General features: G+C 57.2%; 1 protein-coding gene across 2 annotated transcripts in view; it reads left to right on the top strand.

Annotated features, from left to right (window-relative positions):
• The first annotated feature begins 11,476 nt into the window (after window positions 1-11,476).
• cn (Kynurenine 3-monooxygenase cn) overlaps window positions 11,477-21,943 on the top strand; it is a 122,721-nt gene continuing 112,254 nt past the window's right edge. Inside the window, exons 1-3 of one of the 2 annotated variants that reach the window (XM_037217037.1) lie at window positions 11,477-11,621; window positions 12,566-12,635; window positions 15,385-15,575. In XM_037217037.1, the coding sequence (XP_037072932.1) occupies window positions 11,547-11,621; window positions 12,566-12,635; window positions 15,385-15,575 (336 nt within the window). In that variant the 5' untranslated portion in view covers window positions 11,477-11,546. The remainder of the gene's footprint in view (window positions 11,622-12,565; window positions 12,636-15,384; window positions 15,576-21,943) is intronic. The other variant, XM_037217038.1, reaches the window with a different exon arrangement.

Raw genomic sequence — 21,943 nt, 5'->3', positions numbered from 1 at the left:
CGCACACGTGCGGTCACATGGTGCCAAGCAGACACGCACACGTGCGGTCACATGGTGCCAAGCAGACACGCACACGTGCGGTCACGTGGTGCCGGGCAGACACGCACACGTGCGGTCACGTGAGGACGACAACCGGACAAAGTGAAAACCCGGAATGTTTACCGAATAAGTCAAAGGACAAATAGTTAAATGAGTAAAAGTCAAGCAGATTTTTAAGATATTGTTTTTACTATCAAAGAGACAATAGTCAAACAGTAATAAGTCTCAAGAACAAAAAGTCAAAAGGGAGAAGTCAAATGGATAAAAGTCTAAAGTTTAAGGCCAAAGGTAATGTGGTAAAAGCCAAAACTGATCAAGACCACGTGATAATAAAGGAAATGGCTGCTTGTTGCCGTTAAGTTCCCCACTCGTCTGTAAAAAGGAAAGAGACGGGCCTAAGAGATACAAGTCAAATGAAAGAGGTTCCTTAGAGCCCTGAAGGAAATAAGCTGAGAACGTCGCAGCATCGTCCATTGGGCAGGCGTACTGTCAAGTCAAATCCGAGGCGCTCCGCTGTCTGCACAGCCGCTAGGCCAGTGCGTCCCAGTTACTCTCAGGCTGGGACTCCTTAACATGTCAGCCAGGCCCCTTGCAAGCCGTTTTGTTTTAGGTGTAGTTGGGAGCGGCGCAGCAGGAAGCCAGCGAGTGGGCGGTTACCCGCCCCCTTGGTTGAGGTAGTAGATCCTAAGTTGTGTTTGTAAGACCCTTGCATCAAGTTGCCAATTTAATAGTCCGCTTTGGATCAGGAAGACTTTCTTTGTGTTAAGGAGCCTCTTTTGCTAGCTCGGGACGCTCCGTTTGTCCATTTGATGCCCTTCCCCCCCCCCCCCCCCTCTTGTCCCGGGGTGGGCTTCATCCCTCCTGAGCCCCCCCCCCTCCCCCCGCCTGGGGGCGCGGTCTGTATCCCCCTTGTGATCTTTTGATAGCCTGGTATGTCATTGTTCATTTTAGTTTTATCCTTTTTGACGTTTTGCTTGTGACTTGTACATCTGACTCATTGCGTTTGGATTTTTGACTGTTAAACCTTTTGCAATGTGACTTTGTCTTTTCGACCTTTTGGATTTTTCACCTTGTATTTGATTTATATGCTGTTTCACTTTTCGCCACTTGACCTCTGTCGTTTGACTTTTTGTCGTGGGACCGTTGCCGAGAACGGAACTCGCCACGCCCGTGACGCCCGCCGAAGCCAAACCGGATTGCTTATCATTTGAGCGTTTTGGAGCGGCAGTGGTTAGCATATTTGATTAGTGGGCACGCGGTGTGGTAAACAAATACGACGGCGATGTTGTCCACGCGCCTCGTGCGATTTCTCTTGGCGGTGGATTTCATGGGTCGTTCCGGACTGGGTGTCGTAACCAAAACCAGTCATATTTCATTGGTCGCAGATGAAGGCCATAGTTTAAAGGTGCTTGTGTCGTACGTCGCTCGGGGAAGATAGGGCACTTTTTGTTGTTTGCCGTTCCCTCATGCGTTCAAAACTGGACTTTGGCTGTGTGTTGACGACCGGGCACCGGACCCATCAAACGCGCTCTTGGCCGCGGTTCATCCCGATGCGCACCGTATAGCTACGGGGGCTTTTCGTGCATCAGCCATCAATAGTCTTCGGATGGAGGTCCGCAAGCCCCATTGCGTGATGATATAATGATGAGAACGTCACGGCAAAACGCGCAACAGAAATAGCATTGCGAGGGGAACTGGCGGGACCGCGCCACAGGTGCGAGCGAGCACAGTTTCCAGGTCACCCCCACGTAAAAAGCAGAGTTTTCTTGCAGGACACGAATCCTGTTCCAACAGCAACGGTCGCGGTAATCCGCTTTGTCGTGTTGCCACTACAGTGGGGGAAAGGAAGCGGCCTCTTGCTGTTGACGTGCAGGTCGCACTTTATGACGCACACCGCTGCGTGTTGTTGTCTGGCAACAGATCACGCTGCCGTCGATGTGGTGACCCGCCGGCGGTGCGTCGTTTGTTGCTGGGCTGCCGTCTCCCTCTGTACGGCGAGCGTGATTTTTCGGAGAGCGTGGCCAAAATCTTACACGAGCTGACGTTTTAGAAAATGATTCCCACGCAGCTGAGGCTTGTCGGGGTTTTCAGTCCCTTTCTGTCGCGCGTTTTGCCGTGACGTTCTCATCATTATATCATCACGAGCTCCCAAGGCATTTCAAGGTGGCGATTTTTTGTTTGTTCGTTTTGCTTTTTGCTTTTTGTTTTTAGAACCCGTTTGATTTCGACCCTGTCTCAGTGGCACAGTAATTGGCGCCGCATGACACCCTGCAGTCATTGCGCCAGAAAGTCCAAGTCGGCAACAGGTGTGAGATCATATATATATATATATATATATATATATATATATATATATATATACATCGTCTCGTAGCCTCTTGGAGATAAATATTTATCGTAAAATGGGGCTAGCGGCGCTTAAGGAAGTGTGTCTGGTAGGCAGCGCGCTTAGGAGTTCTCGAAATAGCGGTTGTTTGGCCATCAGTTACTTAAAATAGATAGAGATGAAAATGAAGGTATTAAGGAATGCAGTGATAATTTAACGTAGAGTAATTATATGATATAGAAATAAATGTAAAGCTCGCAGTATCAGCTTCGCTGTGCGTGACACCCAACCCATGTGCCAGTCGCCATTGTCCTGCACGATTCCGGACGCCGTGTGATGTTCACGTATGTTCCCCGGGGTGCCCGACCCCGTGCTTCTTTCCAGCGGTACCCGGCCACTACCTTGCGTAACACCTGATACCCCACGCCTCTATCCAGCAGCACCCGGCACTGCCTCTGCGTGACACCTGACATCCCCGTCTCTGTCCGGGAGCACCCGACACTGCCCTGCATGACACCTGACATCCCCGTCTCTGTCCGGGAGCACCCGACACTGCCTCTGCGTGACACCTGACATCCCCTGTCTCTGTCCGGGAGCACCCGACACTGTCTCTGCATGACACCTGACATCCCCGTCTCTGTCCGGGAGCACCCGACACTGCCCTGCATGACACCTGACATCCCGTCTCTGTCCAGGAGCACCCGACACTGCCTCTGCGTGACACCTGACATCCCCTGTCTCTGTCCAGGAGCACCCGACACTGCCCTCGCGTGACACCTGATATCCCCGTCTCTGTCCAGGAGCACCCGACACTGTCTCTGCATGACACCTGACATCCCCTGTCTCTGTCCGGGAGCACCCGACACTGCCTCTGCGTGACACCTGACATCCCCTGTCTCTGTCCGGGAGCACCCGACACTGTCTGCATGACACCTGACATCCCCTGTCTCTGTCCGGGAGCACCCGACACTGTCTCTGCATGACACCTGACATCCCCTGTCTCTGTCCGGGAGCACCCGACACTGCCTCTGCGTGACACCTGACATCCCCTGTCTCTGTCCGGGAGCACCCGACACTGCCTCTGCTTGACACCTGACATCCCCTGTCTCTGTCCAGGAGCACCCGACACTGTCTCTGCATGACACCTGACATCCCCGTCTCTGTCCAGGAGCACCCGACACTGTCTCTGCATGACACCTGACATCCCCTGTCTCTGTCCGGGAGCACCCGACACTGTCTCTGCATGACACCTGGCATCCCCTGTCTCTGTCCGGGAGCACCCGACACTGCCTCTGCGTGACACCTGACATCCCCGTCTCTGTCCAGGAGCACCCGGCACTGCCTCTGCGTGACACCTGACATCCCCTGTCTCTGTCCGGGAGCACCCGACACTGTCTCTGCATGACGCCTGACATCCCCCGTCTCTGTCCAGGAGCACCCGGCACTGCCCTCGCGTAACACCTGATACCCCACGCCTCTATGCAGGAGCACTCGGCACTGCCCCTGCGTGACACCTGACACCCCCTGTCTCTGTCCGGCAGTACCTGCGCGTGGTGGAGCGGCTGCGGCCGCTGGCCATGACCGAGCAGGAGTACGTGCTGCTGCGCGCGCTGGTGCTGGTCAACTGCGACATCCACGTGGTGAACGCGCCGCTGGTGCGCAGCATGCGCGACACGCTGGTGCAGTCGCTGGCCGACTGCGTGGCCGCCATCAGGTGAGCCGGGCGGCAGCGGGCAGACCCGGACGTGCGCTGCTGGCGCGCGCCGACAGCGGGTCTCGGGGATTCTCGGGCGGGTCTCGGCGACGGGAGCGGTCCTCGCCGATGAGCTGATGGGAACACATGGGGACCGGAGAGCGTGGCATAGTGCAGGCCACGCGGTACAAGATTGTATGCTGGTGCGACATAACGCTGAAGGGCCCGGCCGCAAGGAAGCAGCTGTGCTGTGCAGAAGCTTTTGCCTCGCTTCATCGTCCGCTTGTTGGCGGTTCTCGGAATTTGCTTCGCCCAGGCCAGTGTTGTGTCTGTCATACCACTGCCACTCGACATGCCTTCAGACGCCCGCGTTGTTTGCCGCTTGCGCGGGACCGAAGCTGGTGCGTCGTCTTCCAGTCGGGGCAGCCTGCGGCATGGGCCGACGAGCAGCCGCTGCGTCCTTGAGCTACACGTACAATGCCACCGTGCTGTCCGATACGGATGGCAGGACAGAGTGGTGTTCGGCCGGCCCAGTGTTCGACTGGATCGTCAGGCGGTTGATGCGCGCTGTGGCCCTCCGTTCCCTTCCCCTTTTGACCCGGCAGGTCGACCCAAATATCGTCAGTGCGCAGGGGAGCGGTCACGCGGAAGCCGCTGTTGTTCGTCGGAACGTTGGTGCTGGGATCGTTTATCGTGACGTTGAAGAGGCTTGGTCCGAGGGAGGATCCCCGGGACATCGTTTCCGGTCGATGGACCATGTGTTTCAGCTGGTCGACATATGTTGACGGAGCAGAGGCCTGGTTGTTTGTGGCCGGAATTCAAGGCACGCGTGGAGTCATCACCAGTTGTTAACCCGAAGGGGAAGTGTGCGGTTAATGTCGCTTACATCCTTTTTGAGAGTGTGAGCCCCTCTACGTTGCCCACGCCCCCTCCCTGTTCCTTCGTCGTATCTCCTTTCCTATGGCATGCAATCGCATGTTTTGTGGGCATCCAGTGCTGGTTGTGTGCTTTTACCGGTCTACCGGACAACGCCTCCCCCCCCCCCCCCCCCTCTCCTCCCTGCTACGATGGACAGTCTGTGATACTCACCGGGCTTGTCACATATTTTACGGACACCCCATATAGCACGCGGCCTGATCGCGCCTCGCGGGGTAGTGAAAGCGGCCGGGCGGTGGGCACACCAGCCTTTCACGCTGTGGCTCGATAGTTTTGCTGTCGTTCGTGATCAAGCTTTTCGGTTGAGTCGTCGTTCAAGTTTAGTCGTGATCATCCGTGATGTTTGGCGGCTTGCCTTGTCGGCCGCAGGCGCGTTGGTGCGCCTCCTAAGCCGCAAATACACTTCATGTCATATTGCGCGTCTGCGGACATTCGTGCATGCTTATTTGTCAGTCTGTCTTGGTGAGTACCTAAGAGGAAGCTGTGGCGGGACACTTCGCTTGCGGCGCCGTTTGTTCCTGTGTACTGATTGTCACGCTGACCAGACGTGTGCAAGCTGGGCGTGCCTGGGCTTTGTGTTGCTTGGGAGGCCCCGGGTTCAATTTTCATTCGTGGCATTTTTGCGAACCACGGCTCGCCGACCGGCCCGGAAGGGATCTAATCTTATGATTCAGCTATGATTGGGCGCCGCGCGTGCCTGATGATTGTGCTCATTGGCGTCGTTTGAGCACAGTCATCAGGCACGCACGGCGTCATATCATATCACTGCGCTCAGGCACGCCACGGAGTTGGACCCTGGCTGGCTAACCGTGGCATGATATAACGCGCACCTACCCTGAATCGTGACGTGACGTGACGTGACGTGCCCGCCCTGAATTGTGGCGTAACGTGACGTGTCCGTCCTGAATCGTGACGTGACGTGACATGCCTACCCTGAATTGCGGCGTAACGTGACGTACCCGCCCTGAATCGTGACGTGACGTACCTGCCCTGAATCGTGACGTGACGTGACGTGCCTGCCCTGAATTGTGACGTAACGTGACGTACCCGCCCTGAATCGTGACGTGACGTGACGTGCCTGCCCCGAATTGTGACGTAATGTGACGTACCCGCCCTGAATCGTGACGTGACGTGACGTGCCTGCCCTGAATTGTGACGTAACGTGACGTACCCGCCCTGAATCGTGACGTGACGTACCCGCCCTGAATCGTGACGTGACGTACTTGCCCTGAATCGTGACGTGACGTGACGTGCCTGCCCCGAATTGTGACGTAATGTGACGTACCCGCCCTGAATCGTGACGTGACGTGACGTGCCTGCCCTGAATTGTGACGTAACGTGACGTACCCGCCCTGAATCGTGACGTGACGTACCCGCCCTGAATCGTGACGTGACGTACCCGCCCTGAATCGTGACGTGACGTACTTGCCCTGAATCGTGACGTGACGTGACGTGCCTGCCCTGAATTGTGGCGTAACGTGACGTACCCGCCCTGAATCGTGACGTGACGTACCCGCCCTGAATCGTGACGTGACGTGCCGTGCCTGCTCTGGATCGGGACGCGACCTGTCCGTGTAGTTGAAATAATGTCACGCCCCGGCCGTGTAGCGTTCCGCTGTGGTCCGTGTCCAGTCGGTGGCCGTGATCGTGACCGTGATCGTGATCGTGACCGTGACCGTGACCGTGACCGTGACCGTGCCGGCGACGGTGACGGTGACGGTGACGGTGACGGTGACGGTGACGGTGACGGTGCTGCCGTGTGCCGCCAGGCCGTCGGGCGGCGCAGCCAGCCACACCCAGCAGCTGCTGCTGTGCCTGCCGGTGCTGCGGCAGGTGGACCCGGCCGTCAAGCAGTTCTGGCTGAACACGCGTCGCGACGGCAAGATCCACATGGACAAACTGTTCATCGAGATGCTGCAGTCGCAGGCGCGATAGTCCGCGGCGCCGTCAGCGTGCGTCGCCGCCGCCGCCGCCGCCGCCGCCGCCGCCGCCGCCGCCGCCGCCGCCGGCGCCGCCGCCCCGCGGAGCTGGTCCGGCCGGCGGCGGCGGCCTGCCGATGATCCGGGCGCGACGGCCGGCTGTGATAAGCCTGCCGCCGACAGAAGGCGACTCCTTGGGCGGGTGACGCCGCAGGACCACACTGTGCCGCCGCGCGTCACCTCTGGCGGGGAGTGCCAGAGGACGTACAGAGTGCCGCGAGTGCCACCTCTGTGATGGGGAGTGCCGGAGCACGGTCACAGCCGAGCGCGCCGGCGACTGGCTTGTCCAGTAGCTCTTCCCTTTTCTAAGATCTTTTAGTAACAAAGTCTGACTTATGGATTGTTTGTAGCCGAATCGAATCTTGTTTTGTATATTCAATAGTCGTGTACATTTTACAGTGCTGTATTTTTTAGTTGTTCAGCAGCATATGTATGGGCATTGGTATTTAGTGCAGCGGGCGGGACCCATTGGTGTCACAGTGTTCTCTCACCCTTTCTTTCTCAGCTTTCGTATGTGCCCGCGTTCCCTCTCTGTCCTCAGTCTCTGCCCTCCCTCGTGTCTGTGATGTGCCTCTGTGTCGCTGTGCGTTTTCCCTGTGGCGCCCTCCAGCGCCACAGCCCTGCGAGCCCTGTCCTCACTCCGTCAAGACCACGCTGTAGGCATGCAGCAGTAGGCGTAGGGATTTCATACGGTGCGTGAGTGTGTCCGCGTGAGTGCGTGAAGCTCGCGTGCGGTCCGGTTCCTGAGAGTCCGTGGGCCCGCGCCCGCGCCCGCGCCGCCCGGTCGCGCGGGTGACCCGGCGCGACGGGGGCGGCCGCTGTCCGCGCCGACGCGGCCGCCGGTCGCTGGTCTGGCCATGATCTGAGCGGCCGGGGACGGCCCGGCGCCGGCCCCGGACCGCCGACGTCCGGCGAGTCGCACGGCCGGGCCGAGGCTCGCGCCCGCCGGCACCGCGACGACGGAGCACGGCGGTGCCGCCGCCGCCGCGGCGTACTGGGACCAACGGCGACCGGGCCGCGCCGAGCCGGGCCGTCGCCGGCGATGGCGGTGCCCGGCGGCTGGCGGCCGATCCCAGTGTACGTAGCAATAGCGACGCGTCGGCGAGGGTTCTCTGCAGTCTCCGGGCGCAGGCAATGCAACTCAGGTGATGCCCTGCGCCCGCCGCGCGGTGGCGCCGCCTGGCGGCCGCCACGCCGCGTGCCGCCCTCTGTACAGAGCGGCCGGAGCGGGCGCCGCCGCGCCCGGCCCCGGAGGCCCGCGCGCGCGGCGGCCGCGCCCAGCTGCGCCCCGGTGCTTTAGTCTCCCCGTTTTGTTGGTTACGCCATCCGAATACCCCGCTTCTCCGAGCCCGGATGTGTTTGTTGAGTTTCTGGACAGCGGTTATTTATTGTTTTAGGCGCCGACCGCTGGCCGGCCGCCGCACGGTGTCCGCCGCGTTAGCAGCCTGTGTAGCCTCCGCCTTGTTTCAGTTCGCGTTCGCTGGTGCCGCCTCGGCGCCGTGGTGGTTTGGTTATCCCGGCCCGTTGGCGGCACTTTTGATCTGGCCCATGCTTGGGCGTGCCCCGGCACGTACTCGTGTCGCGGGTTTGTGCGTCGCTTCGTCGCGCGCGACCGACCGACGATCTCGCCCCGGGCGAGGTCGTGCCCTGCCCCCTTCTCCCTCCACTCCGCCGTCGCCGTGCCCCGCCTGTCCCTCATCTTTGTATGTATGAGCCAATTCTGTCCAGTACAAACTTTTTTGTATTTAAACAGGCTAACCGGACTGCCTAATAAAGGTGGAAACAGGTGCGCGTTTGTTTCGTCCCGGGTGCTGATCTGTTTGCGATTGGCGTGCTCATGGCTGTGTGCGTGTGAGGTCTGAGCCGGACTGATGACTCCCGCAAATCAGATGCAAATCGCCATGAATATTGGGCCAGAGCGGCAGCGTTCCACAGAAAAAAAGGTTACAAGCTCGTGTCATGCGAGCTAGTGTCACAACTCGTGTCGCTGACTGCTGCGAACGCGAAGAATCGCGTGGCTTATATACAGAAGTGGCCTGGCGGCGAATGGGACCTGGTCGCCCAGGCCTCCACATGGAAATGTCAACGGGTACTAGAGCGCTGCAGAGCAACTTCACGTAGTGGAGATGTCGCCTTATGTAACGCGGACAGCATTCTTGCGTCCTCTCCAGAAATGCACTGCATGAAAACCCGATGCAGGGGAGGCTGGCCCCCGATCTGTTCAGTGGTCTTACCGGAACGACCAATACACAACACCGTCCAGTCGCCGAGCCACGGAGGGAAATGCTGCGAGGAAAAGACCAAAAAGTGCGAACGATTGCGCCCCTGGATGCAGCATTGAGAGCAGATTTGAGCTGTCATTGTGAATGCTTTTGCCGTGAAGAAGGCCTGCGCGGTCCATGTCCGAGCGCTGACATGGCGAATAGGCATAAACATACTCAGTTGTATACCTCCAATGGGGTTATCCTCTCAACGTGTCGTGTGCACAGGTGTTCATCAGATGAAAACGAGCGCATTCGAAGCCCGATAATTTAAAGGACACCCGCGGGACGCCCATCGCACCGCTTCAAACCCATCTGCCACCGGGAAGCGGCCATCTGGTGCGGCAGGACGTCTCCCGGCCGTGACGCCGCACGGGAGTGCCGCCCCGCTGACCCGGGCCGCGCGCGCTGACCCGGGCCGCGCGCGCTCACCTTCGGCTGGCGACCGGGCGCGTCCGGTCGATGCGCATCGACGTGCGCGGTCGAGCGACGTCGGGGCGCCGCAGACGTGGAGATACAAGGCGGGGTTTTCCTCGTGGTGGCAGTGGCGCGCTCCGCGTCACGTCACGTCGCGTCACGTCATCTGCGGTCGGCCGTTTTAAGGCAGATGGAGGTGGAGTGGCGTAATCACGGTGCCGCGCCACTGACGCCGCGTTCTCGGAATGCAGCGCTTCTGGCTTGCGCTTTTGCGTGACTGCTCAGTCAGTCCAGACGGGCGTGCGGTGCCATGCATGTCATGGCACGTGTTAGCAGGGAGGAGAGCTACAAGACTGCGTACCAAGATGGTGGCGCCCAAAGGGTCGTCATAAAGGAACTGCTTTTTGAACGCGTGGGATGTTAGTAGAATGCAGTTCCATGGTAGATTGTTGTTCCATTGTAGCTTCGCGTTGGATAATTATGACTTATATGTGCAGTGCGCCAAGAAAATACTCATTTCAATTGGAAGGGTTTTGATGGACGATAGTTAACAATATGGTGGCAGCTGGTGGTTAGCTGAGCCATGCTCGGAACGCCAGCCATCTCGCAAACTGGAACATCGCAACAACTGATCACGGTGAGACGCAGTTAAATTCCGCATCACTTCGTTTTGACTTTCACGCTCCATTTCGCTTCAGGGGAGATGATTCCGAGTGTGAATCACAGCGCATGCAGGTGATTCTAATCTGGGCTTCTGGTGGGGATCAGCAGAACTTTGAATCGATTCCGGTTCTGGCGTAATGATCTATTGTTTGTTGTTAGGACTGATTCCGATAGCCGATTCAGACGACACGGATTCCAATGAAGTCGGTTCATGTGGCAATGGAATCGGAGGTAACCCGTTATGTTATGTTTTTAAAGCTCTTATAGATGCATTTATTTTGATTATATTTTTTAAAGATTTGGTCCGAACTCTTTGAATGGCTGGATTTCAGGGATCAGAGCTCACGCTAAGCAGTGCTTGTTGTGCGAACCCTGACCCCTACCACCCGATCGCGCAATTCCATGTCAAGGGCAGAATTTGGGTTCGAAAGCTTAACGTGCCGCAATGCTCGACACGGTCCGTCCTACCCTCTGATGTCAACTGACCTTCAACGCGACCACTGCCACCGGCCGTAGGCCATACCTGTCGAGGGCAAACAGCGAGCGTCCTAAAGCGACTCGAACCCACCCCGCCACGGATGGGTGGATCGGAAGACAGGTGCTCTAACCAACTGAGCCACTGGGACGGACTAATTATAATATATTTGCATACGTGTATGAATTATTGTGTGCGCCTAGGTGTGAGTATGAATGTACAATCATGCGTATATTTGTGTCTCAGTCGACTCACTGACGATCTGGTTCACCCAACTGACTCCGACCGACAACACAACTCCAAACTTCGACTTCACCTTGACCCGTCCAAACGTCGGTTAATTCCGCAGTCGTTTCCGATCCGGGATCAGCCACATAAGGGTTTTGCGGTCCTTGCTGATTCCTCGCGCAACAACGAACAGTATCACACGTTTTTGCGTCTGGGCATCCCCGCATGTCAGCTTCGTCTCAGCTCGAAACTACAACAGCCGCAAGCCACCCAGCCTCGCTGTTGCTAGGCCCGCGGCTATAAATTTGTGACCCGCTGGCCGACCGCTCCTCGAGAACGATCGACCCAGCTTGGACCCTGTTACGCCGCACCGCCGCCAGGTGTCTCTGCCGGCCGTTGGCAACGCGTAGTGCCGGCCGCCGCGATCAGCTGATCGGCCGGGCGGCTGGCGCGGCCTCTGCCACCGGCCATTCGGTCTGTGACTGGGAACGCCGCTGGACGGTACGGCGGGGAAACGAGGCGCGCCGCCATGAACGGAGACGTGGGCAACAACAGGATCATCGCCTCGGGCGAGAAGAAGGTGGCGATCGTTGGCGGTGGACTGGTGAGTACCGGCGGCGGCGGCGGCGGCCGCGGCGCTGGGGGGCCGGTGTGACCTGGGAACCGGCCAGCCCCGGGTTTATCCAGCCATCTGACGTTCGAAATGGCGCTCCCCTGACCGTCCTTCTGCGAACCGTGCTGGCTGTTGGCCGGTCGTCAACGCGGTCCTCCTACGTGGCTGAAGGATCCTGGAGGCGTGGGGGGGGGGGTCTAATTGACCGATCGCCCACGCTGGGACCGGCCGCCGGTTGTGCAGCCCGCCATCCATGCTGCGGCAGGTACGGCGCGCCAGGGGCGACGCTGGAGGACACGGCTCTGGGGTGACGCGGTAGGAGGGAGAGGAGTGTGTGCTCAATGTACCGCTCTGGAGTGCTTCTGAGGAGGGGGAGGCGAGTGTGCTCGACGTACCGCTCTGGGGTAACGGGAGAGAGGAGGGAAAGGGGTGCGCTTAATGTACCGCTCTGTAGTGAGCTCGACACTCCGCTCTGGGGTGACAAAGGAGGAAGAGGAGGGAGTGCGCTCGACTCACCGCGCTGGGGTGACGCGGGAGGAAGAGGACGGAGTGCGCTCGGCTTACCGCCCTGGGGTGACGCGGGAGGGAGTGGAGGGGGTGCGCTCGACTCACCGCTCTGGGGTGACGCGGGAGGAAGGGGAGAGAGTGCGCTCGACTCACCGCTCTGGGATGACGCGGGAGGGAGTGGAGGGGGTGCGCTCGACTCACCGCTCTGGGGTGACGCGGGAGGAAGGGGAGAGAGTGCGCTCGACTCACCGCTCTGGGATGACGCGGGAGGACGGGGAGGGGGTGCGATCGACTCACCGCTCTGGGTTGACGCGGGAGGACGGGGAGGGGGTGCGCTCGACTCACCGCTCTGGGTTGACGCGGGAGGAAGGGGAGAGAGTGCGCTCGACGCACCACTCTGAGGTGACGCTGGTTCTGTGGCCTGGCAGGTGGGAGCGCTGAATGCCTGCTATCTGGCACGGCACGGCGTGGAGGTACACCTGTATGAGTACAGAGATGGTACGTAACTTCCGCGCGTGGATGTGTTTTCTGTGCAGTCGGCAGTGAAGAATAGCATTTGTGCTCGTTTAGTACGCTTGTCATGTGTTGTATTATCCAACATTTTTTGTGTTATGTAATTTATTGGGATGATGTATAAATGTATATTTTACAAGAGTGTAAAACTACGTCTTAAAATAGAGTTTAACATTATTCATTTATATATATATATATATATATATATCTGATGTCCAACTTTGCATCACACGTCAGAATAAGGTGTGCAAAATGGAGCAGGGCAGCCTTGGCCTGGTGCAGAGGAGATCCATCACCAGAATAATCCTGCCGTTTCGTAAGCATTGGCTGCATGCATATTATCGAGGTGCAGGACGAGTGGCACGCCTTGCTTTTACTAAGCAGCACTGAGTCGCTATTAAATAGAAATTCAGTACGTCAATACTATATTGCATTGCGACGTCAGTGGGTTATAGGTGCCCTCACGTAGCTTCACGAACGGCGAGCAAGTAGCACGAGCGTAACGCCAATTTCAGGTGACGAATAAATGAGCAACTTCAAGAGGCCAGTGCCGTAACACAAACAATGAGGCATCCGTCAGCTAACTCAAACTCTTGTGAACGAACTTACAAATACGAGACGCATGGCCCCAACCAGAACAGATTGTAGTCTGAAGTGGCTCCAGCTACTGTAGTTCGTGTAGGCCTTGCTGCATGTTCGCGAGCATGGCAAATGCCTGGCCGCTATCTCATAAACATAACGTTACATGCGTCCGTCCGACTGCATTTGCTTGATCGCCTCTCGGCCGTGTCATCGAGTTGGGTGCCAATCGTCAATGTCGATGTCTGTGTCAATCAGCAAATAGTCAGCAGTCCAACGGTTAAAAGTTCATGCTTGGGTTTTGGTTCCTCGTGCCGTGCATCCGGCAGCACGCGATCACGCACCACTGGCGGGACACTGGGTTGGCGTCGGGACCAAACGCACCGTCAGATGGGCGCCGGGCACCCGAGCCCTCCGGATAGCTCCTGGGCATCAGCTCCACACCTAACGGGAGCTGCACATCAGATATGTGCATCCAGAGTGTTGAATGGCCTTGCCATCCATTGAGCACCGCCGACCGGTGGAGTTCTCGGAAAGCAGCGCCCCCTGGCGCCGGCGCCGCTCACCGTCGGGCGGCGGCGTCGCGTGTGGAGGCGGCCGCAGCGCGCCGGGCCGACTGCGCCCGAGCCGGTAACTCGAGCCGGCTGCCGGGGCGGCGGCGGCGAACCGGAGCCGGCTGCGGCCGCGTCGCGGTCGACGCGCTCCCACCGGGCGCCGACGCGCCGGCTTCGCTTACCGGCGAGACGACAGGGGAGCCGCCGCTGCGGCTCAGGTGGCCGGATCAGAAGCCGGCCGCGCGGGCGGCCGGCGGCGTGAGGCGCGGCAGCGGGGTCGGGCTGGCCCCGGCCTGGGGAGGCGATTAGGAGCGTGTCCTCGCCTTCGGCTGGTGTGGAAATTAAGCCACCGGTGACGATGGTGGGGAGGGATCACGCTCGGTACCGACAGGTGCCGTGCATTGTGTGAGCGCGGTGAGATCAGGACCGCACCCAGGACCGCGGCGGGATACCCCCACGGGGCGGCTGTTGGGACCCTCGTTCCGGATGGTGGGACCCTCATGGGACGGGTGGTCAAGCTGTGACTCACCACAGGCGGCCGTAAGGGGCAGGTCCCCTGCCACGCAGGTGTAAGCGTCTGACGCACCTGGTCAGATTTTAGAGATCAGATCTACGCGATGCATTTTTTTCATGACTAACGGCCGATGCCTTGGATCGGTTTGAGGATATTACAACCACTGTCCGGTACGAATTCAGCAGGCATGAAATCGACGCACGCCTGGAAGGGTATCACACGAAAACATGCCACCATCTGTCGAGACCGGACGTTTCTAAGCGGCTCAGACCCGGGCCCGGAACCGATCGGGATCAGACGATCCAGCCGGCGGATTCCGGGCCGGCCAGGGCACGTGGCCTTGCTCCCGGCCGTCTCCAAGGCCCTGGCGGGGCACGTCAGCACGCGTGCGTGTGGCCGCTGTCGGCCTGGTCCATTAGGAATACGGCCGCTGTCGGACCCCCAAGGCCGGCGCCGATGAAGCGTGGCAGCGTATCTTGGGTGGTAAACAAGCTCACGGCATGCCTGTGAGCTGACTTGTCAGTTTTTGCGTGTGATATGATCAAGGCAGTTCACTGCAGCTGGTGGTTATGTTTGAGCTCGCGTTAATGATCGGAAGATCATTTTTGTTTTCGGTTTCTTGCAGCGTATTATATTCCGAACTGCCATGGTCAACATCTGCAGGCCATGGAATTTTCGGTTATTTCTGGCCATGGAAAAAAATGCCAAAATCGTGCCTGTCTTGGGGCATGTTGGTCTGCCCCCGGCGCATGCTTCACTCGTGTCTGTGCGGCCGAGCCAAGTTCGCTAGACCTTACCTGTGGGCACCGTGGCTCGTTCACCACCGCAGCACCGTGATTCATTCCCTTATGTTGTTTCGCACGCGCCGTCTTGACTTAAACTGACTCTGCTGCCGTTCCTCTTGCAACGCAGCACTAAGTTTAAGCACTGTTTAACAGCACTAAGCGCTGTTAAACGAAGCTCCTCGTGGCGGCCGGCTGCGGCTGCTGCGGCTCTGAGCACCGTCGTGGCCAGCTGCGTGCGAGCCTGGCCTGTCGATCCCAGCCATCCCTCGACGCACCGACAGCGGTGTCTTCCGCACCGGCAGACATCCGCCAGATGGAGCACGTGGCGGGGCGCAGCATCAACCTGGCGCTGAGCTTCCGCGGCCGCAGCGCGCTCGCCCGGGTCGGTCTGGAGCAGAAGGTCATCGAGCAGCACGGCATCCCGATGTACGGACGGATGATCCATAACCCGGACGGCAGCCGACGCTCCATCCCCTACGGCAAGGCGGACCAGGTCAGTGGCGGCCGAGGGCGGGTCAGAGGCCGGGCTGGGTCAGATGAGGGGAGGGCGAGGCGGACCAGGTCAGTGGCGACCGAGGGCGGGTCAGAGGCCGGGCGGGGTCAGATGAGGGGAGGGCGAGGCGGACCAGGTCAGTGGCGGCCGAGGGCGGGTCAGAGGCCGGGCTGGGTCAGATGAGGGAGGGCAATGTGGGCAAGGCCAGGCCGGCGGGGAGGCAGGGTTGGTCACGACAGGTCGGCAGTTCGGTCGTTCCAGTTCGGTCCAGGCTTATCTGCGGTGGCTGGGACCAGGACCCAGTTTCATAAATGAAAGTTACCTCCGACCCCTGGCGGGCCGAAGTAATTTCGGCGTAGCTTCCTACTTCCCTTGCGGGTTTTACAAACCGGCATCACCGCTCCGAAAAGGATCGTAAAATGTCGAGGCTGAAGTAATTTCCCCGGCACGCCCGTTCCTTGTCAATGACAACCATATTTGTGGCGGGCAAGCGCCCCTGGCGGCGGTTATCCTTCTAGGTACTTCGGCGAATTATCGATGAAAAGCGCCCATGCTCAACACTTACCCCCCCCCCCCCCCCCCACTTTCTTCGGCTGTTTTGGACCCGGAACGAGCGCGATAAGTCAGGATAGGTTGAGGTAGGCGCTGTTGCCGAGGATGAGAGTGCCGGCCGCTGGCCCTCCGTTCTCAAAGCTGCAGCAGTTGAAATAACGACATACAGTTGACACAAACAGTGCAGCCATGACTGGCGCTCTTTTGCATTTTTTTACCGCCAGTCGACTTGGGATGTTTGATCACCATTCTCTATAGAATGACCACTTTGCTTAGCACATGATGGCAACACGCAATGATGCGTATAAGGAAGCATGTAAGACAGCGCCATAGCTGATGGCATGCTTAAACCAAAAGCTTGCAATTAAGTTGCGTCAGCACGTGACGTTTAAATATGTATGAGCTAATCGCAAGCATCGTTTCTTCACAAAAGCACGACATTTACAACTCGATCGCGCCAGACGTCCGCGAAACAGGGGCGTCATGGACATGGCCGGTCTCGTGGGCCGGGAGGGCGAGCACCTCACTGTCCGGTCCAGCGGCGACCATCACGTTAAGGCTCGTTTGCCCTTTGCGGTTCGTATACCGGTCGACTTTATCGGTTGCCACGAGGAAGTTCACGTGCGTCCCATCTCCGCACCCTGAAATACATATCCGGAAGCATGAGATTCCTTTCTGAATGCAGAACGGAGCGGAGAGCTTCACCCAAACTAGAGGACAAAACTGTAGAATTACACGTGCATCGTTTGGCGACCAATCGCAACAAATACCTTCGAAATAACGTCACGATTGTGAGGTGTGGAGCGCTACTTGACGGTGTGCGTGATGGGTGAACGTGACGATTAGGGCGATCCAAGGCGTGATAGGTGTAGGGCCGTCGTGCGGATGTGTTTCGTTGGCAGCAGGCCACTTGCCTGCAACAGCCAGAAGGCCCTGCCTACGGAAAAAAATTTTATCTGGGCTTTTTGGAGCTCTTGTCCAGTCGGGCACGCCACGGCGCCAGCTAGTCGAGCCTGTATTGCCGCGCTTGCACGATGGATGACGTGGCATGCAGTCGTCTTCGGCAGTCTAAAGGCCGTCAGCCACAAGCAAATAAACCCGGCCGGATACAAAGAACCTGAAATTAAGGTCCCACTACATTTTTATGTTTCCAAACATTCTTTGCATAGCCTGCGACGTAGTAAACAAACCACATGTCTTGTTGGTTATTACACGTGGCATTCCTTTCCAATAGCGTGAGATTTCCTCGCTACTGCCACATGTTGCGCGTGCAATGCGATGAGTGCACTACACGCAGCATAAACGAGATGACGTATTGACGTCCGGCTGATGGTGCCAACAGTACCAGCCATGGATATGGTACATCATATCCATCATACATCATATCATGCCTATCTATGACCAATGCTTATCACAATTACCTCATACATAACTATCAATCTGCCTTCACATGTGGCAGAATTACTTTCACATCATTCACCTGAGCACGGTGAGCAGCTGTTCGCACGGTGCTAGTGCACGGTGCCGCCGGGCGAGGTGGGCTAAATCAGGGCCGATTTAACCTATCAGATCACAGCAGAGATCTGAAAACAGTTCCTGGAAGCATGGGGGGATTACGAGCATTGGCGTGTGATGTAAAGACAAAAAAGTATGCGAGTGTAAGGCTGGAGGGCTCGTTTTAAGAACAACAAGCTGTTACGCCTCTGATATATGCTGCAGATCCTCGCACTCCGCCAGTCGTCATGATATTTATGTGTAGGTAAAATGAAAATCATCTTTCCATTTGACATCAACTTAGCCGGCACAACGGCAATGCCAAAGCAAATGACCAAAACACTCGTCGTCATGTAGTTACGGTGTCGGGAAAACCAGGCGGTTTGAAACCCATGCTTGTTCATATAGAAAACGTAGGACAGTCACCACCATCAGAGATGCAAGTAAAATAAACGTATTTTCCGGAATGATCTAGACATTTCCCACGTATGTTCATCCGTTCGAAAAACGTCTTACGCCTCTGCTCTTGATTTTGCGCTGGCTCTTCTATGACCACAGCTGTTCATTTTACCACGATGCAGGGCATCTTTTTATTTTACTTCACTTTCGACGTAAAATTTTACTCAGCGGCCAAATCAGTTGCGTTTATGAAACCTGGCGGGTGGTTGCTGAAGTGTGTAGAAGAATCCTAACCCGCTTGCTCCTGTGAATAGTAAAATTCGATGTTGAAGTAAATAATTGCTTTTACACTAGGCAACCTGACACGAAGTAAAAACTTGGACAGCTACTCCCTACGCCAGAACTGTGCGCCATGCTCTCTTAACGCAATTGGTTACAGGTCGATTTGTGTATCAGGTTACACAAGGTCAGACACTCGCATAGGAGCAAACCACTTTATGTCCTCATGACTGGTCACGTAAGGTCAACTTGTGTGCTCATCAATCCACACCTGATGCGTCCCGTATGTCGCGTCGCATCAGGTTTTTTGCATAATGTTTGCATCAGGTCACACCAGGTCAGTTCCATTCAGCGCTTGTGACGTCACAGGATCTGGCATGGCTGGTCAACCATTCCGGGGCTCAGGTTTGGCTTTCAGACTGCGCTGCATCGCTCCAGGAGTCGTTACCAGGCAGATCTCCATACACCTTTTTGCACCGTTGCACCACTGCACATACACATCTATATACACCTTTGTGCATCCCCATACACCTTTTTGCACCGTTGCAGCTGTATGTTCAGTCGCTGCTGGAATGGCGGCCCGGTTCGAACCCGGTCGGATCGTATCGTGCTCTAGGTCACAGGGCGCCTGATCGGCTGAAGCTGTCCAAACCCCAGCCGAACAAATTGTTGAGGTGATGGATTGAGGAAAGGCGCATAAAAAGTGCGAAATACTCGTGCGCGCTAACAGTGGTATTGGTCACGCATGTATCTGTGCATTTGGCTCCGATCCTGTGACGGCCTGCGTCGCCGTGGTATTCCGTCCCTCCGTGTATTTGGTTGGTGGCTGGCCTATCAAACCCCCACGATTGAAAGCACTTGAAGTGGAAAACGACAGCCTTACGGAATTAGCTGAAGGCTGGAAGCCGAATCGAACGGAAACAATGGAGATAAAATGCAAACAGATCCTACGCAAACCCCTTTGTAAGCGATATACATAAGGTTACATGGTCCGCTGGCGCCGGCGGACTTCATCGGTCTTGGCCGGCGAGGGATCCTGCCCGGGTCCCATTCAGCCGCCACCACGTGGTGCTACCGCGCCGCCGGGTCACGCGGGCTGACATTTGCACGAGCTCGCTTGCATGACCTGTTGAAGGCTTATCGTTCCATACGCCCCCGATTCCGGCCGGATAAGCGCGCTCGTGTTCGGCGCCTGCGCGCCGTCGGCCAGCACCCCTCCGGCGTTTGCTCCCGTTCGGCAGTAGCCGTGCCCGTGTGAGGTCACTGCGCGGCCAGTGGGGACTGACCGGGCCGCCAACCAGTCGCTGGCAGGGCGGTACGTCAGCGGGCCAGAGGTCCTCACCGGAAGGGGTTTGTTTTGCCGAAATCGCGTGTCATGTGTGAAGTTTTCGCCAATGGTTTGACGTCTTCTGATTTCCTAACGTCCTATTGCCTGATTAGTAACTAATCGTCGCTAATCCATGCGGCCCTTTCCACCCAGCTGTGTACTATTTTTGAACGCTTTCTGAGCGATCAAGGAGGTTGAACGATTCAGTTCTTAACACCTAACTTTACTCCTTTTGCCTCAATGATCTTTAAAAATACAATTCATTGTAGTTTGGCAAAAATGGCATAATATTTCATTATCTTCCTTCTGTAATATTTATGACATGCCCCGAAGTGTCTTCCCGACATTTCTTGGGGCTCGCACATATTCTCGTGATCTTGAGCTTCCCAAACACATCCCATCGTCCCAGGCTCTGTGACCTGAATCGGTGTGGGGCATGGGGAGCAATGGTCACCACTCACCAACAGACCCGGAGGCTCTCGGGAACGCCACTGCAACGCCACACAGGACCATGCACATTGTAAATAGGGGCATACCTTGCGCCCTGTTACGTACATAAACCATGCGGGACTGTGTTGTGAGACGGTACAGCCGCACCCACAAGGCCCATCACGCCAGATGACCCTTATATCCACATCGTGGCGCAACGTGTACGCCTGTCACGAGCAATTAGACAAACCTCACTGCGCGCCCGCAATGTGTTTATGTGTTGGCGGCAGGGGGCGTGACCGCGGTGGTGGTAAAGGGTCGGGGGCGTGGCCGGATGGCAGGCGCCGCCGCACGCATCCTGCATCCTGTCCACGCTCCGCCGCGGGCCAGCCGGCGACGCACCGAGCTGGAGAGGGCGGGGCGAAGCGCCAGCCCGCGGCCGCCGCAGGCGCCGCACGTGGGCGACCCGCTCCACCAATCAGCGGCCGCGCGCGGTGGGCGGGCCCGGGGGCGGGTCGGCCGCCGGCGGTCTGACACCGCCGCCTGGTGAGCGGGGTTGTCCCTGGGGTGACCGCGCGAGGTCGCGCCCGAACCGGTGACGTGGCGGCCGGAGCAGGGCACGGCCGGCCAAGGGCCTTGTGTTTACCGCCCGCGATAGTGCCAGACAGCCTGTTTGCTTACGTTCGCGGGACGGCTGGCTGTGGCGGAACACTGGGCGGTCGCTGCGACACATGGTGAAACGCAGCCGCCGCTGCATTGGCTGCTGGCGCACCGAGGCATGCTTGTTTATAAGCCGCTCACATTGCTTCCACAGTCGCGCCAGAACGCACGCTGCAAACAGGGCAGAGCAGTAACATCACCACTGCGTGCAGAGGCACCCTATTTTGGTCACCAGTCCCGGGTCCGAGCTGAGATGAGGTGGACAAACATGGACTATCATGATCTTATCATACATTCGGGTTCCGCTTACGTCGGACCTTATCAATCACATCAAATAGTCCCATTGTCATAACGTTGAGACACGATATATCTCTCGACCCATTAGGATTGGTGATTGATTGATCGGCCTGTGATTTATTGCAAAGCCCGGCGGATCTGCGCAGACGTCTTTGAATGGGCTGTCGTCGGCGCAGTCTTGGTCGTCCGGTTTACCAATCAGCGGCCGCGCGTGGTGGGCGGGCCGGTGGAGGACATATTTAGGCATGTTCGTAAATGCATATCAAGGGTACGTCTTTAGCGGCGTAGTTTCGCAAGAGAAGTTTAAATGTAAGTGTCAAATGCCCCACAAGACATAACATATACATATATATTTATGCGTATATATATATATATATATGTATATATATATATATATATATATATATAATAGCTTGAGTGTCCGGGGGAGGGGGGCAAACTGATATCGACGCTGAATGCCAATTATGAAAATGACGTTCACAATAACTATTTACTCAATGCACGCAAAAAGAACGCTTAAAACCCAATTCTGCATCGTTCGGCCTCACGTTTCCAAAAGTGATAAACAGAACCAACACAAATGCAATGATCTACGACTAACTTCGGCTGGCGTATGGTCGTCGGCCGACGTCGGTTCAGGGAGAGCACACCTGCCATTCGGAGGGAGGCTTCGTGGCTCGTTCTCGCCGTTTGTCCAGTCCAAGGCCGTCAGCTTTCCTCTCATAGTGTGTGGGCTGTGTGAGAACGTGCCACTCGGTCTGACATGAGAGCGATGCACCCAGTCTCGCGAGATGAGCTCAAGTTCTAGAGTCAGCTGACGTCCAGACGGCTCTCTGGCGCCGCTGCCATTGGGAGATGTTTCGTATGACCCCCCACGTCGATGTGATGACAACTGCTCGACTATTTGTGACGTTATAAGAAAGCAGTCCTC

This window comes from Pollicipes pollicipes, unplaced genomic scaffold (genome assembly GCF_011947565.3).
Source record: "Pollicipes pollicipes isolate AB1234 unplaced genomic scaffold, Ppol_2.1 Scaffold_4002;HRSCAF=4701_pilon_pilon_pilon, whole genome shotgun sequence".
In the NCBI taxonomy this organism is placed as follows: domain Eukaryota; kingdom Metazoa; phylum Arthropoda; class Thecostraca; order Pollicipedomorpha; family Pollicipedidae; genus Pollicipes; species Pollicipes pollicipes.
This window is presented reverse-complemented; position numbering and strand designations above follow the sequence as displayed.